This window comes from Mustela nivalis, assembly GCF_964662115.1.
Source record: "Mustela nivalis genome assembly, chromosome: 6".
Classification (NCBI taxonomy): Eukaryota; Metazoa; Chordata; class Mammalia; order Carnivora; family Mustelidae; genus Mustela; species Mustela nivalis.
The window spans coordinates 1,755,358-1,771,804 of NC_139025.1; the positions used below are offsets into that span (position 1 = coordinate 1,755,358).

Genomic DNA, 16,447 nt, shown 5'->3' on the forward strand with positions numbered 1-16,447 from the left:
TCCAGGCTTTGCTGCCGCAGACAAAGCTCCTGGCACTGTCCGCCCCTCCGTCTTCGTGTGGACATCCTGGATCTTGTGAGCTGATACCAGGTGTGGGATGGCCGGCGGGATCGATCGGCCAGCGGGATGGCCGGGGGAGGGTCAAGCTGACGCTCGGAGGAGTGGCTCGGCTGAGTTCTGCAGCGGCTGCCCTAGAGCCGTTCCCGCCGGCATTGCGGTCCGGCTGCTCCCCACCTGTCAGCACCTCTGCACACCACCCTGCGAGGTCACGGCGACCCTCTGCAGCCTCGGGAGGTCGCCTCACAGCGTCTCGGGGCTTCCTGGCTATTCAGGTTTCTGCTCAGAGAAAACCTCTAGTCAGGGCCTTTGACCGACTTTTGCGCCAGACCGTTAACTTCTCGTCAGGAGTGTCTATTTGGGGCTGTGAGGCGCCTCTGGTCTGGCGGGCACAGCTCCCTTACGGGTCTATAACTTGCAAACACCTTCGAGGTGACGGCCGCCGGTTCGTCTTCCTGCTGGGAGTTCAGAGCACAGGAGCGTCCGTGTTTGGATGAGGACGGACTCGCCCGGCTCTCCTGGTGGCCTGTGCGTCTGCTGTCCTGCCTAAGCCCCATGGCCGGGCCCCGCAGCCAAGATCACTCTCCTGAGTTCCGCGGTACAGGCACTTGCGTAGGTCTCTGACCCACGGAGCTAATCCGCACACGGTGCGGGTCTCGCGTGTGGACATCTGGCTGTGCTGTCACTAGCTGCGAAAGGCCTCCCCTCCCCCACGGAGTGGCCTCGGCATCCTTGTCATTTCCATGCAAGTCCGGGGACGAGCTGGTCCGCAGACAGGCAGCCGGGGGTCTCACAGGGACCCTACAGAAGCTGCGGACGATCTAGAGAAACCGAGGCTGAGACCCTTGGAGAAGAGCTGCGGCCACGCCACCGAGAGGCCTCCAGGCGTGTGGACGAGCGACCACGGCCATGACCACGCACGGCAGTGACACGCCACCGCTCCCGGGCGGCTCTAGGACCTTGGACTAACTCCCCTCTGCCCGCGTTAAAAAGAAAACGGAGGCGTCTCTCCTGTAGTTGTAAGAGCTGCACAAGCCCCTCCGGGCACATCTGGGGAGCAGGAAGCAGCGGAAGGAAGCCGCAGGACAGAGCGCGTCGGCTGTGGGGCACGTGGGAACTAACCAAGAACGGCCCGAAAATACCCTCAGAACACAAACGCACGGGCACACCGCCGAGCGACACCCAGCCCCCCGCCGGGCCGTTCACGGGGCTGCGATTCCAGACGCGGGTGGACGGCCTCAGCCCGGGCCTTGAGGTACCCCAGGGGTGGGGCGGCCCGCTTCCACAGACAAGGACACGGTGCCTGGGGGCCGCGGCACAGGCGGCGGCGGAGCCAGGACGTGGCCCAGGTGCCCGAGGACCCTGGTCACACAGGACACCGAGGGCCTCGCCGTCCAGGCGGGGTCACTCACCTCATCCGACACTTTGAATCTCCGCAGCAATGCCACGACCTTCTGCTTGAAGTTTTGTTGCTGCGAGACAAGCAGGACAGACTCAGAACCCAAGGGGGCAGCCCCCCTCGGAGGACACGCAGGTGCGGTGGCAGGGAGGCCAGGCCCTCCCCAGCGGCTGACACACAGCTGGGGTTGGGCCCAGACCCAGGGGGAGGGGAGGGCGGGCAGCATCTACGTCCACGGCCTCCGAGTCGGCAAGGCTGCCGGCTCCTCCCAAGGCCCCACCTGGCCCCAGCAGCACCCGGCAGCCAGCCCACAGCGGGCAGGGAAGGTAGGGCTCAGCGGGGAGCCGGAGCCCCACGGCCCAGCGTGGCCCTGGGTCTCCGAGGCTGGAGCCAGCCGCCCCTGCCCCCCTCAGGGGGTGTCCCCAGAAGGGAGCCCCCCACAGCCCTGCACGGGCATCAGGGCTCTGGACCTGGAAGCGAGGCTCCCAGAGGGGCTGGCACGCTCCCCCTGCCACACGGGGACCAGGCCTGGGTCTGCTGGCAGAGGGGCGGGGGCTTCTGGGGCTGAGCTTGCATCCCACGGGATCCGTGGCTGCCAGTGTGCGGCCCAGGCCAAGCCCGTGCACACAGGGCAGCTCGACTCTGGGAACTCCCGCAGGGCTCTGAGCCCAGTGGTAGGCATCTTATGATGGCCTAAGGCCTCTGCCTGGACCTTTCCCCCAGATGAGAAGCGGGACAGCCCCGCCAAAGCCCGCGGGCCACCGTGCCTGCTGCGTGGCTCAGATGCCGAGTGCAGAAACGAGGCACCAGCCTCAAACGGCGTGTCTGGGCACACACGGGTCAGAGACAGCCTCCCCAGCTCTGCTCGTGGAGCGGCCTGAGCAGGTCAGCCATCGCTGCCCTCACGCCCGGCCCCCTGGACCAGGGGCGGCTGCCCGGGATAAGCACGAGGAGCCCACCCGTGACACTCCCGTGGACGACGGCCAGCGCCTCGTGGCCCGCCTGTCGGCACAAGGCTGTGGAGTCTCCCCGCCTTCACGCCTCACCAAAGAGGCCAGGCCATGGGGGTCCCGGACGGCTGCCTCACATCCCAACCCCCACTCGGGGCCCCCAGCCCCCAGCCCCCTTTCCCCAGTGTTAGTAAAACCAGTTTCCACCGACCCTGGTCATGGACGCCGTTCTTACTATCGGTCGCCGCTGCTTCTTGGGTTTCCCCACATCAAAGTCCTCCTCGTCCAAGTCCTGGGAACACAAGCACAGGGCTGGCAAGGGCACCCCCGAGCGTTGGTGGGCCTGCGGCAGGAGCCCCCAGGACGGGAAGCAGGCGCCAGCAGCACACAGGGGCCGGTCTGGCCTCCATCTCCCCTCCCTCACGCCGCTCGGGGGCCCCTGGCCGTCCACACCGCATCCACGCACGGAGCGTGTGAGGGCCCCGGCCCCGCACACCAGGCCCGGCACGGAGCGTGTGAGGGCCCCGGCCCCGCACACCAGGCCCGGCACGGAGCGTCTGAGGGCCCCGGCCCCGCACACCAGGCCCGGCACGGAGCGTGTGAGGGCCCCGGCCCCGCACACCAGGCCCGGCACGGAGCGTCTGAGGGCCCCGGCCCCGCACACCAGGCTCGGCCTACCTGTCCTTGCACGGCATCGTCGCTGGCCTCCTGCTCAGAGGAGAAGCTCTCGTACTCTTCCTCGGAGTAGTTATCTACGGAACGAGCAAGCGGAAGGGGGGGCACCCGGAGGTTCCGACTGGTGTCCTGGCAATGAGGCGGCGCCCGGAGCTCGGGGCCCCTGGACCTGCGGGGAGCCGTGCGCAGTCCCCGCCCCCCAGGCGGACTTCGGGGGGAGCAGGCCTGCGCTTCCCCACTCCCACGGTGGCCTCTGTGGACCTCAGATGCTTCAGCCTAGATTTCCTGCTCAACTGGGCCCCTGCGTGCCCTCCCACACCTCGGGGGACAGCAGCCGCCATTGTGACGGGGGCAACAGCCGAGCTAGGAGCTGTGCGCGACCTTGGAAGGCACCGCGGTCAAGCCCAGACTTGCCAGCGGCTGAGCTCACGCGCCTGCGGCCCAGGCTCCCAGGGTGGCCACAGTGCTGCCGGCGGGGCTGGAGGCCAGATACCCCGGGCCTCCCCGGCTTCTCCAACCCAGCAGGCGGGGGCCACCAGCAGCCGCACTCACCTGCCGACTTGGCCTTGGGCCCCGCCTGCATGGCGCTGTCCTCATGGTCGATGGGCTGGCTGGACAGCGAGAAGATCCAGATCTCAGCCACCTTGACGGAGGCCTCCTTGAGGCTGCTGCAGAGGCAGAGCACCTGGCCGCCCTCGGAGGGGTGCTGCATCACCTGGGGGCGGGGCTCGGTGCTAGAAAGGGCCTGGGGCAGGGCCAGCGGCTGGGGCTGGGGCTGGGAGGGCGGTCAGAGACACGTCCGTGGGGCAGGAGGACACTGGCCGAGACTCTGGGGGTCAGTGCCAGGCCCAGCCACCAGCGACCGACAACTGTCAGGGAGGGAGGGTCTGTCCAGAGGCTGCGGCAGAAGCAGACTGTGTGTGAGGCTGTGACTCTGGGCCACTAGGCCCCGGGATCTGCGTCCAGGGACCCGTGTCCATGGGGCCCCCAGGAGGACCAGCCACCAGCACGGGTGGGGGGTCTTGAGCGGCAAAGCCAACACCTCCCCAGGCCGGAGAGTCCTTGCTACCATTCCCGTCGGTGAGAGACTCCAGCTGACCGGGGACAGGCTCACATGCTGTGCAGCGCCCCCTGCGCCCTGCCCGGTGACATCGCGGAGGACACCCCTGCAGGTCGGACCTTCTGCCTTGGGGCTCACTGGACCAAATCCAGGTGTCGGGACTTTAGGACCCGATTATGTTTAATTTGGGGAGCCTGACCTGGGTGCCAACTCTTGAGTGCGGACATGAAATTTTGGGGAAAGGTAATGTCTGTGACCACTACCATCTCAGAAACCAAGCCAGGAAGGTCAGCCAGCACCCAGACGCATCCCTGGGCCCACGTGTGCACAGCTGGACAGACACGCGCCCGGCCTCCCTCCGCACAACCCCACACCCGTGCCACCTGCCTGGAGGGACGCTGTCGGGAGTGTTAGGTAGGTAGGGTCTGAGGGGAAACAGGAGGCCGGTGGGCTCGACCTGGTGCCGTGGGCACGGGGCTCCTGGGCCAGAGGAGCAGGGCAGGGGAGGGGGGTCAGCCCTGCCCTCCCCCAGCTGGGCAGCGACAGCGTCACCGTTGCCTGGACAGCCCTGAACACGACCCCATGCGGTAAAGGCCCCAAAGCACAGAGGCCACGAGGGCTCTCGGCTGTCCTTCTCCAGGGCCCAGCCCAAGGCTCCCAAAGGCCCTGTGGCAGGCAGCGGCAGAGCCGGAACCCTCCTCCCGAGCCCCACGCACGGAACACCAGGTCCTCTGAGACTCAGCCGCGGCAGCCGGTCGGTTCTAACCCGTTTGTACGAACGTCCTCTCCTTTCCTCCCCCAGCAGCAAGCGCGCGCCGCCCACCTGGGCAGCCCACGGGCCAGGGCCATGCCCACGGGAGGGGACGCAGATGGCCCAGAGAACACTCTCCCTGGGGGGGCACAGGACGGACCCACGCTGGGCCAGAACCCACCCACGGCCCAAGGGTGGCTGCTTGGGCCATGGGGTCAGGCCGGTCGGAGGCCTCTGGCTGGGCGGGGATGCGCGCACCTCGGCCATGTTGATGGAGCCCGCTGCCAGCGTCTTGTAGCCCAGGATCGTTCGGTTTTTGTACCGCTTCCTCCGCTGCAGCATGATCTGGAGCTTGTTGCCTTCTCTCTTCAGGAAGTGAGGGTACTGCAGAGAAGGGGGTCACGGCTGCCATGTGTCCCCGCAGCCACGCTTGCCCAGCACCAGGAGGCCTTGGGGGCTGTCACAGGCCTCCACCAGGGACCCAGGGCAACCACCGCTGGCTGACAGGAGCAGCTGGCTAGGGCCCCTGGGTCATGAGCGGGGTCAGCCAATGCACGTGACCATGGCGTGGACGGCAGCGGACGTGGCCCCAGAAGGGGCGCTGGTCGGAGACCCCAGAGCCTTCTGCAAGAGCAGGGTCACAGGCACGAAGCAGGGCTCGCAAAATATCCCTTAACACGTGCAGAAGCTGCACGCCCTGCACCGTGGCCCCGCACTTCGAGACCGGGAGCTGCGTATAAGCAACGTGCCAGGAAAGCGAGTCCCGCAGAAGGAAACCTTCACACGGACCCCAGAAGCTCCCGCAGGAGCAGAGCTGGGGTCACATGCTCCACCCCAGGCACAGCCACGCACGGAGAGGCACCCGGGCGGGAGGAGGGAGCCGGCGGGATCCCCGCGGATGGGTTGCACTCCCGCGAGGCGACAAGACTCGAAGGGGTTTGCAGGGGGTCGACACTGAGCACGTCTGAGGATCTACATGGTGCCCGCCTTCAGCCATGGTGCGGAGAGCACAGGGGCAGGGTGCACGCCTGCGGGGGCCTCGGGCCGGCCTGCTCCCACCGCAGACTCAGGCTCTGGAGGTCCCCGGGGAGGAGGGTCTGTGTCACACTGGGAGCACCGTGTCCCGGACGCACCGAGCCCCTGTGCACCGGCAAACTTCCAAAACTGAGGTCTGTGCTCCTCCCCATCTCTGAACGCCGGGACCAAATGGCCTATTTTAAGTTTGTTTATTCATTCATTTATGTAATCTCTACACCCCACATGGGGCTTGAACTCACCACCCTGAGATCAAGAGTCACACACCCTCCCGGGGAACCAGCCGGCCGCCCCACAACGGCCCGAGAGTGTGTCTGGGCCTCCGCGCGTTCTGTAGCGCGGGAGGGGGAGGGCGGGTGGGATCTCTAAGGTCCAGCACGACGGAGCGAGGACAGCCGCTGCCCCAGCCCCCGCGCCAGGCCCACCTGCAGGGAGAAGGTGAGCGCCAGGTCCGTCTCCACTTGTCCACTGGGGGGCAGCACGATCTCGTGGGAGCGCAGGATCCGCTTGGAGCCCTGGGACAGAACAGGACCGGCTCCCATGGTGGCCTCACACCGGACATCACTCCCTCCAACCCCGCAGTGAAGACCCACAGATCAGACAGCGGCTCCCAGGTTCCCAAACACACCCTTGGGGAGATTTGTCAAGAGCCTTAAAAATGTCCCCTTCCGGGGCACCTGGGTGGCTCAGTGGGTTAAGCCTCTGCCTTCGGCTCAGGTCATGATCCTGGGGTCCAGGGATCGAGTCCTGCATCGGGCCACCTGCTCCGCGGGGAGCCTGCTTCTCTGTCTGACCCTCCCCCACCTCATGCTCTCTCTCTCTCTCCTTCTCTCTCAAAATCTTTAAAAAAAGTCCCCATCCTGAGACCTCCAAGTCCTCCCTTAGGTGGTCCAGGCTGCTCCCTGCCACATTTAATGTAACTCCCGGAAATCCAGCAGCGGGGTGCGGGGGGTCAGAGGACAATGCTGGGGTCTGGGGGGTCACGGGACAATGCTGGGGTGCAAGGGTCACAGGATAATGCCTGCAAGGACCCTTCTGCATTCCTGCGACAGTGGACGGGTGAGTGACCGCCTCCCCAGGGAGCCCAGCGTGGCAGAAGACGGTTCTAATTACAGCACAGCTGCCCTGGCCCAGGGTCAGAGACGAGAAGTCTAGAAACACATCCGAGAACACACAGACATGGATAAAAGACAAACATGCTATTTAATAACGACCCTTCACGTCACCAGGAAAAATTACTAAGTAGTAACAAATCATTAGTACAAAACGTCCAGATCCTCGCCTGAAACCATATACCAAAATACAGCCCGAATGGATCACAGATCTTCTCAGAGTACAGCTTCCAGAACAGCTGCCCCCACACCCACGGAGCGGAGACGGAAGGCCAGGGCAGGAGGCCATGGATGGACACCACGTGACCCCTGCCTGCCGGGCACCAGCAGCCATCACATTCAGAGCAACAAAGACCAGCGGCTACCAGGGTGTGGGGGCTGGGGCTCCAAAGGCGGCCGACAGGGTGAGCGGGCAGACAAGCGGCTGAGGGCAGGAGCGCGCTGTGGGTCCGGGGCAGAGCACAGACGTGCGGGCAGACAGGAGCGACGGGCAGGGTCCCAGGCACAGGGCGGGGCTGGCCCCCGCGGGTGCCTTGCCCAGTGGATGCCCTCTGGGCCACGTCGCACCCTGTGCAGGGGTCGTGCTGTGGGCCCCTAGGCCCCTTCTGCACCAGACCCCTCAGAGGACCGGAGCCGACCGGCCTCGCTGGGAGAGGGAGGGCGGCGGCCACAGGCAGAGGGCACAGGCAGCGGGCACAGGGAAGTGGGCACAGGCCCCGGGGAAGGCAGGCCGGCCCACGCCCTCGGGGACCTGAGGGGCCGGGGGCTGCTGAGGGCACAGGAGCAGGTCTCGTGTGTCAGGGAAGACGGCCCAGCGGAGGGTCTGTGGGAGATGCCGGGCACTGGAGTGGACGGGGCAGCCAGTGAAGGGGGCACTCAGGTAGCAGGAAAGGCGCGGCTCCCGGATGGGGAGGCGGTCGTGTCAGAGGTCAACGGTGGCCGATTCAGAGATCGGGGTGCGTGAACTCTACCTCGCTCTGAAGCCCTGGCAAGACCATGAGCCCTCCTCACCAGGGGGCTCAGAGCACAGCCCGGGCCGCAGGCGGGTCCCCCGCGGGGCCGGTCCCCGTGCAGCCGACGGGCAACCTCACACGCCTGGCTCTGACGGGAAGTTACCGCAGCCTCTTCAGGGAAGCAAGTGGTTTCTTCGGATCTTAAAGATGGCGGCAACCGACGGGGAAACTGAAGACAGGCCTCGCACGTCAGCGCTCAGCTGACTCGGGGGCCCGGAGACCCACGCGCCGGCGAGCCCCGGTGGGCCCGCCCTGGGAGGCCTGGGCCGCGTCCCCGGCACCCCATAGCCCATGAACGCGGGCTCCAGAGCCTGGGCCTGCGGGTCTAGTTTTGCCAGCCCACTGGGACCATTTTCCCCGTCAAATGGCAGGGGCAGAGGCCCCCCTGCATCCTGGGGCAGCCGCAGGCTCGCCGGCCCCCGGCCCAGGGGAGGGTCCAGAGGTCGGTGTGCTGGCCCCTCCCGCCCTAGGCAGCTGGGGCCCCCTCACCTGCATCTTGACGGCAATCACCACTGAGATGAGCTCCTTCTCCAGCTCCTTGAACACCACCAGCTTCTTCAAGGTCAGGCTGCACAACCTGCCAAGGGCAAAGGCTCAGCGGGGACCGCACCCTCCCACACCTCCCGGAGCCCCAGGAAGGCCCCATCCTAGGGAGCGCTGGCCTCCAACGTGGCCCCCTCAAGAGCCCCTGTGGGGGGCGGGTCGGTCTCCCGCCTGCGGGGCGGCTCCGGGCAGGTCTGTGGGCAGGCAGGCCGGGAGCCCGCAGGGACCGGGTGCCAGGTATGGAGCCCCTCTCCCAGCTCCCGGAGCACAGGCCTCTGCACGCCCCGCCCCATGCCCCCCCCCCGACGATGTCCAGGATCGCAGCCCGAACCCCAACTGGCCAGCCCCTCCCCGGCCTGCGCAGGGTCCCTGGAGACACCAGCAGCTCTCCGGTCACCCCTCTGCATACGCCCACCCCGCAGCGCCCATGTCCCTGAGCCCACGGGGAGCGTCCATGAACCCTTGTGCTGGCGTCACCACTCTAAGCGTGGGGTGCAGGCGGGGCATGAGGGCCCTGCCCAGGGGAGGCCTGGGCCTCGGTCCTGGTCCTCATGTCCCGGTCCTTGGCTGGGGAACAGCAGCGGCCGTGCCTGCCTTGCAAACTGGCATGCAGGACTGCTTCGCCGCCCGAGGCTTCATGGTCCCAAAGGTGGCAGAGCCACCCGTCCAGGAGCCAGGGGAAGAGGAGCCCAGTGTCTGCGCGGGGCAGATGCCGCAGCCAAACTGGCTGGGCCCCGCCTGCAGCTCCTGGAAGGCTCGCTCACTTTCCCGATCGGATGTCAGGCCAGTGCTCACGGGGACAGCTCCGGGCCCACACGGGGACAGCAGAGGCCCACCCCACCCACGCAGCATCAAGCCCCAGAGTCACACAGGTCCCACTTGGGGCCGCACACCCCATGCCCACCTGCATTCAGCCAGCAAGGTCTGTGTCTACACCCGGAACAGGGGGGCAGATGCTGCTATGGCCCCTCTTCTGAACCAGAGACCCAACACTCCTCTGTCTGCCTCAGAGGAGGCATGGGGACAGGGGCGACAGAAGGAAGACCCCAGCCCCCTCAACTCCCCATTCTCTCTACCCAGGCAGCAGGGAGCGACAGGACCCGGCCAGGAGCTCAGGTCTGGACACAGGGCCTGGGTCTACTCAACAGGGTGGCTCTGGAAGGTTTCATGGGCTCCGTGAGCACCTGCCGGCCGCCCACGGAGCAGAGACACCCACCTCCATCCTGGGCTTCCTAAGGAGACCCTGCCGACATCCCAGGCATGAAATGAAGACCCCACTATTCTGTGTTTTCTTAGATTCCGTATTTATCTACTTGACGTCCAGTACTTATATGGCCAACAGACGGCCGGGGCTGCTTACAGTCCTCCTGGATCCAGGGCCCGTACTCTGAACCCCTCCTCGTCCAACCCTCAACGCCAACCTAACAGCCCCCTGCCCTGCACACCCAGGCCCAGGAAGCAGACAACCAGGAGCTGCTCCTGGCTCCCTGTGCCTCAAGGTCCACCGGAGTAACTCCGACCAGCTGATCCGGAGCTGATGCCTTGCCCGCAGAAACCCCGGTGACGCCTCTGGTCTGGGCCTCACCTGCGGTCCCTCTGTCCCCGACCGGCCCCGGTGCCTCCCCACGGCCCCGGGCCCGGCGCCTCCTGTTCTGGGAGGCAGTGAACAGTAAACCCTCCTCTCACCGGCACTGACCTGTCTCACACAGTCCCCCTCACAAACCAAGACCAGTGCACACCACCGACTCCCGTCCTGGGCCCACAGCCGGCCACGGCGCAGCACTCAGGGCTACGAGGATGCCGGGGGCAGCACGTACCCTCAGCGGAGCCCAGAGGAGCCAGGAGACAGACTCGAGGGCTTCCCCGGCCAGCAAGGCCCCTGACTCGAGCAGAAGGACAGCTCCAGGCTGGGGACAAATAGCACTGTGCCCACAGCCCCTGACCCGCGGGTGCCCATGGGAAGCGCAGCCCGCTCCACCCGCCAGGCCACTCTGGCTCTGCAGGAAGCGAACTGGGAAGGAGAGAGAGTGGTGAAAGCTGTGGCTCACGGGGACGAGCGCCCACGGGGACCAACCACAGCCCGGCACAAAAGAGCACCAGCGCTCTGAAGAGGACTGATGTCGTGGGGCGCCGGGGTGGCTCCGTCGGTGAAGCGTCTGCCTTCCGCGCAGGTCATGGTCCCAGCGTCCTGGGATCGAGTCCTGCCTCGGGCTCCCTGCTCCGCGGGGAGTCGGCGTCTCCCTGTCCCTCTGCCTGACGCTCCCCCTGCTTGTGCTTGCGCTCTGCCTCTCACTGATAAATACATAAATATTTAAAAAAAAAAAAAAAACTGAAGTCGTGTAAAGTACGTTTTCTGATTACGACGGACTCATCTAGAAATCAATCGTGGGGGCGCCTGGCCGGCTTGTCAGCGGAGCCGTAACTCCTGATCTCGGGTCATGAGTTCGAGCCCCACGCTGGCCGTGGAGCCGACTGACAACAGACAAACAAAAAGAAATCAATGGCGGACAGAAGGCCAGAATCACCAACCACTCCGGACCGTAAGCAGCACACGGGCCCGGGAGGAAAACTCGAAGGATCCAGAAATACTTTGTGCCGACCTTCAGTGAGCTACAGCTCGAGCCCCGAGGGCGGCAGCCGGAGACCTCCCCGCGCTGACCCCGGAGCCTCACCTCAGCAGGCAAGTGAGCGCAGCAAGGGAGCAGCCAGGACAAACAGACGCCCCGGGCGGAAGGCGGAGAGGCCACCGGGAATGAAACACCAAACGGATACAAAGAGCTTCCCACGGGCTCTTTCGGAAGAGCCGCGACAGTGATGACGTCTCTCGCCCAACAAAGAAAAAAGAGAGGACACCACGAGCCCCACCAGGAAGGAAAGAACCCAGATCGCACGGGGGCACGGAGGGGCAGAGGCCACTCGGCCGCCGCCGCGGGTCAGGCCAGGCGCTTGGATGCCACGTACCACGACGTATCGACCCGTAACCGCAGCGCGGCCGGCCGGGCTCCGGGAGGCCCTGAGCATCTGAACAGCCTCATCTACCAAAGAAATTGAATTAGTAGCTTTAAACCTTCTGAAGAACAAAACTCCAGGTGGGTTGAACCAGATATCAAAGGACGAAACAACATCAGTTCTACATAATCTCTTCCAGGAAACAGACACGGGAGGCTACTTCTCAGCTCATTTTATGAGGGTCAGGAATTACCCTGACTCCAACACCAGACAAAAACATAAAAAAAGAAAACCATAGACCAATATCCCTCTATGAACACAGACGTAAAGATCTTCAAGAAAATATCAGCAAACTGAATTCACTGGAGGTAAACGTAGCGGCTCCTACACCGACCCAGCGGGGTTCGCCGCGGGCAGGTCGACGCTGGAAACCAGTCAGTGAGACTCCCCTCATCCACAGGCTCACTTAGACAAATCATAAAGTCCTGGAATGGGGGCGCCTGGGGGGCTCAGTCGCTGGGCTGCCTTCGGCTCAGGTCGTGGTCCCGGCGTCCTGGGATCGAGTCCCGCATCGGGCCTCTTGCTCCGCAGGGAGCCTGCTTCTCCCTCTGCTTCTGTCTGCGGCTCTGCCTGCCTGTGCTCGCTCTCTCGCTCTCGCTCTCTGACAAATAAATAAATAAAATCTTAAAAAAAAAAAAATCTCCTCAAATGATTTTTAAAAATGGTGACAAAATTCGACTGCACTTGTGATTAAAACTCTTGGTGAACCAGGGACAGAAGAGAACGTCCTAACCAGCCAAGGTCATGCAGGCAGCAGGACGGCCCCCCCGACCCCAGCACCCGGAGGCAGAGCTGCGCCCTCACACCCCTATGGCACGGCACAAAGCTAAAGCCTTGTCCTGCGCAATAAGGCAAGAAAAGGAAATAAACGGCAGAAGGGAAGGCGGCTCCGCCGTTAGCCGCTGCCTTCAGCTCGGGTCGTGGTCCCGGGGTCCGGGATCGAGCCCTGCTTCAGGCTCCCTGCTCTGTGGGGACCCTGCTTCCTCCTCTCCCGCTGCCCCTGCTTGTGCTCCCTCTGTCGCTGTGTCTGTCAAGTAAATAAATGAAATCTTCCAAAAGAAAGAAAGAACGAACACAAGGACTGGATAAGGGAACACTCAGCTCAGCTGTCTTCTCTGCAGACGACGCAACAGTTTAGAGAGAAAACCGCCCAGGAAGGTGCAGGGTGTGGAGCAAGCCCCCAGAACTCATGGGCTGAGCAACAGCAACGATACAAATTCAACGTGTGAAAAGCAGTCCCATGTCTACGCACTAGCAATGAACGATTAGAAGTCAGTTTTTAAAAGCTCCCATTTATAACAACTCCAAAACAGAAAGAGAAAACCTAAATTTAACACGGCCAGCGCAGGACCTGCAAGCGAGGGCAAGGAGCCAGCGCAGGGTCAGCAGGCACAGGGGAGCCGGGCATTAGCACTCCCCAGACTCCCCAGGCCGGATCTACGGTTCAGAGCCGGGAACCCCAGCACAACACTGTCGTAGATGATGACAAGCTGGTTCCTAAGTGTGTGTGCAACGCAAAGGACCCAGGATACTCGAAAGGATTTTGGAAAGGAGACGCAGGGGAGGCGGGCAGGGGGCCACAGACGCAGGAAATCAGAAAAACTGGACGTCATCAAAATTTCGTGAAAGAGGGCGCCTGGGGGGCTCAGCGGGGTAAGCCGCTGCCTTCGGCTCAGGTCATGATCTCAGGGTCCTGGGATCGAGTCCCGCATCGGGCTCCCTGCTAGGCCGGGAGCCTGCTTCACCCTCTCTCTCTGCCTGCCTCTCTGCCTGCTTGTGATCTCTGTCTGTCAAATAAATAAATAAAATCTTAAAAAAATTTTTGTGTGTGTAAGAGTAGCCAGAGAAGCTAAGTCTGGGATTAAATACTTGCAAAGTGTATATCCGACAAAGGGTTTGATCCAGAATATATAAAGAACCTCCTAACTCAACAGTAGGAAAATCAAGACCCCAATTAAAAAATAGGCCACAGATTTGCAGACACTTCACTAAAGAAGACACACGGACAGTAAGCAGCCCACGGAGAGGCGTGAACAAGCCATCGGGAGCGAGGACTCGCGACCTCGAGCTGACGGCGTGGCTGACAGGCACTACATGTGCTCCCGTGCGTGTGCCCCCAACACCGGACCGCTCGGCGCACACGTCCACGCCAAGACCCCATGTGGACCCTCACGGTGGCTGTGCGCAGCTGCCCAAGCCTGGAGACACCCGTCACGCACAGAGGAGGGAACCAGCCCGCCCACTGCACCAGAAGGCTGCCTGGGGACAAGGGGGGCAAAGCCCCGACGGAGACAAGCACGCACACACGCACAGTGGCCCACGCTGGCCCCTCACGCGGGAAGCGCGCCCAAATCCAAAAGGCTGGGCCCCGCACGTCAGGCCACCACCGCGGCGTTCTGGAAGGCGCGCACCAGCAGCCCAGGGGCGCAGCAGCCACGCGGGGGGGGGGGGGGGGTGCAGTTCTGGCTGGGACCATCCACGGTCCTGAGCCTGGCTAAGGGGGCAACAGGCAGGTCGGGCTGCAGACAACCAGGGGGGTAGCTGAGCTCTGCTCCGAGTGTCAGTCACCAGGCGACCCGCACGCCCCTGCTCTGGGGTGGGCTCTCGCCTCCCAGGGCCGTCGCGAAACCTGCTTCTGGACAATCTGTCTGGGCAGGGGCCGTGGGGGTCCCCTACGGGCTGCTCAGAGCCTTCTGTCTGGGGGGCCTGGTGGCTGGCGTCTCCTCGACACAGGGAGAACTCCAGAGCCCGGGGCAGAGCCGCTGGCTTTCTGTCGGACGGAAGGGCCCGTGCAGCCGCCCTGGGCGAGCCCGCCGCGGCCCAGAGCCGTCTGAGCGAGCACCCGCCCGCCTCCTCCAGCCCGTCCCCGCGGCCGGAGAGACACCAATGAGTCACTTGGAGTTTCCTTTCTGTTTTTCTTCCTCTTTCTTTTTTTCTTCAATTCTAAGACACATTCAAGCTGATGCTATTTGTGCAAACAATATTTAAAAAGCACAAAGAGAAACATTTGCATACGGGCAGGACACACGACGTTTGTTTTTATGCGAGACCGGCTCCGAGAGCAAGGCCCGAAGGCTGGAGTACAGATCCGAGCCCAGGACGAGATTTATTGCCTAATACTTGGCCCTCAAGGAAATCATGAGCAAATACACGAAAAAACCCCACAAACGATGATTCATCACTAAGCCAGGGCTGTCACTGTGTAAGACGCCCTGTAACTGTACCAGACTCAGCAGCAACAGAAGAGGAAGCCGAGCGTATCCTAAACACACGGTCAGTGCACCACGCCGCCCCTCGGTCCCCCCGACTCCTGTCCCGGGGCACCGGCCCACACGGCAGGCTCGCGCCTCCCTCTCACATGACGTCTGCTCCGAGGAGTGCAAAGCCAGCTTCCACAGCGAACCCTGGAGAAGCAGCGTTCAGGTCTTCTGAACCCGAGAAGTGTGGGGCTTACAGAGAGATCACGGTGATGCCACGAAACCCCAACATTCCTGCTGTATCCCACAGCAGAGATTAACAAGTGTTTTCCGTGCTGACTTGAGATCTTTTCAAAGAAACCAGGGCCAGAACCCCAGACGTACACCGTGTGCTTCCCCCGCCCTCCCTTGCCCTCTGCAGGAGCCACCCTCTGGAGGGGCCTCCTTCCCGGGGGCTGCCCGCTGTCCCCAAACCAGCCCTCCTCCGTGTTACCTGGGGGTCGACTTCCCAGCCAGAGGCCAGTCTTGCCAGGCGGGCAGCTGGGCGAGGCCACTGCGGGGGATGAGGTGTGCGTGTCACCGCGGGCTTGCTGCCTTCTCCAGGCTGCAGGGCGCCGTCTCCACGGCCGCCTGGGACATACCTGGGACGCCAGGCGCTGAGGCCAGCAGAGCCCTCGGGGCCTGGGTCATAGACACCGGCACGGTTATGCGAGGCAGCCGCTGGCACCGGCTCGGGCTCCCCATCGCTGAAACAGCAGCTGCGCGCCGGGCCATCGGGCATATGCGGCCATGCCACTGCCTCTTGAGGCGTCTGGTTCATGTCCCACTATCTACACGTCCGTGACATGTCCCTTCCACGGAACAGCCGTGCACGCCCCTGCCCGCCATGGCCTCTTCCCCGAGCAAACACACAGCTTCTCCATCTCGCCCCGGCGGCCCCCAGGCTGCTGCCAGCGACCCGACACGGCCGACGTGCTCCGGGAATGCACCTGCTCCGTTGCGGGAGCCCCGCGGAGGGGCCCGGTCGCAGGCTCCCAGCTCCGCGCCCTCGGAGCCGGCCAGGGCCCCGGCGCTGTGCTCCTACTGGCCCAGGGAGGTGCTGACTCGCATTCGCCCCGTGTCACGGTCCTCCGGTGGCCACCAGCGGGGCAGGTCCCCCTCGCACATCTGCTCTCTCTCTCCCTCTTCTTCCAACGCGCCTGCCGTCACGATCAGCGCCTGCCCTGACCGCCTCACTTCCCTCAGTGTCCGGACGAGGGGACCGCCGGCTCCAAACACGCCGTCCGGGACGCTTCCGGCGTTAGAAGTCCCGCGAGTTTGAGGCGGCCGCCGCGCAGCCCCAGACAGCGACAGCCCCTGAGAACGGAGTCTTTGGGTCTGGGGTGCCGGTGGGGCGCGGGCACGGGCTGCGGCGTGTGCGTGTCCCGCGCCCGTCTTCCCACGGGCCGCTTTCCTCACAGACTGCGGAGATCACCCCGGCTGGAGGCCGCCACACTGGGGGCGGGGGGTGCGCGACGACCACCTTCGTGATTTACGCTTCGGGCACCCCGTCCCCACAGATCCGCCTGCGCGGTCCCAGCAGGGCGCTCGGCGAGGGGTGCGACCGCCGCCTGCTCCCCCCGTGGGGCCCGGGCGTCCTGTCCTCT

At 64.3% G+C, this 16,447-nt stretch overlaps 1 protein-coding gene across 1 annotated transcript in view; it reads right to left on the minus strand.

Annotated features, from left to right (window-relative positions):
• PACS2 (phosphofurin acidic cluster sorting protein 2) overlaps positions 1 to 16,447 on the minus strand; it is a 55,669-nt gene that overhangs the window by 14,018 nt on the left and 25,204 nt on the right. The window contains 7 exon segments of the mRNA XM_082737325.1: positions 1,470 to 1,529; positions 2,618 to 2,698; positions 3,085 to 3,158; positions 3,634 to 3,796; positions 5,151 to 5,276; positions 6,353 to 6,442; positions 8,542 to 8,629. Of these exon segments, the coding sequence (XP_082593451.1) occupies positions 1,470 to 1,529; positions 2,618 to 2,698; positions 3,085 to 3,158; positions 3,634 to 3,796; positions 5,151 to 5,276; positions 6,353 to 6,442; positions 8,542 to 8,629 (682 nt within the window).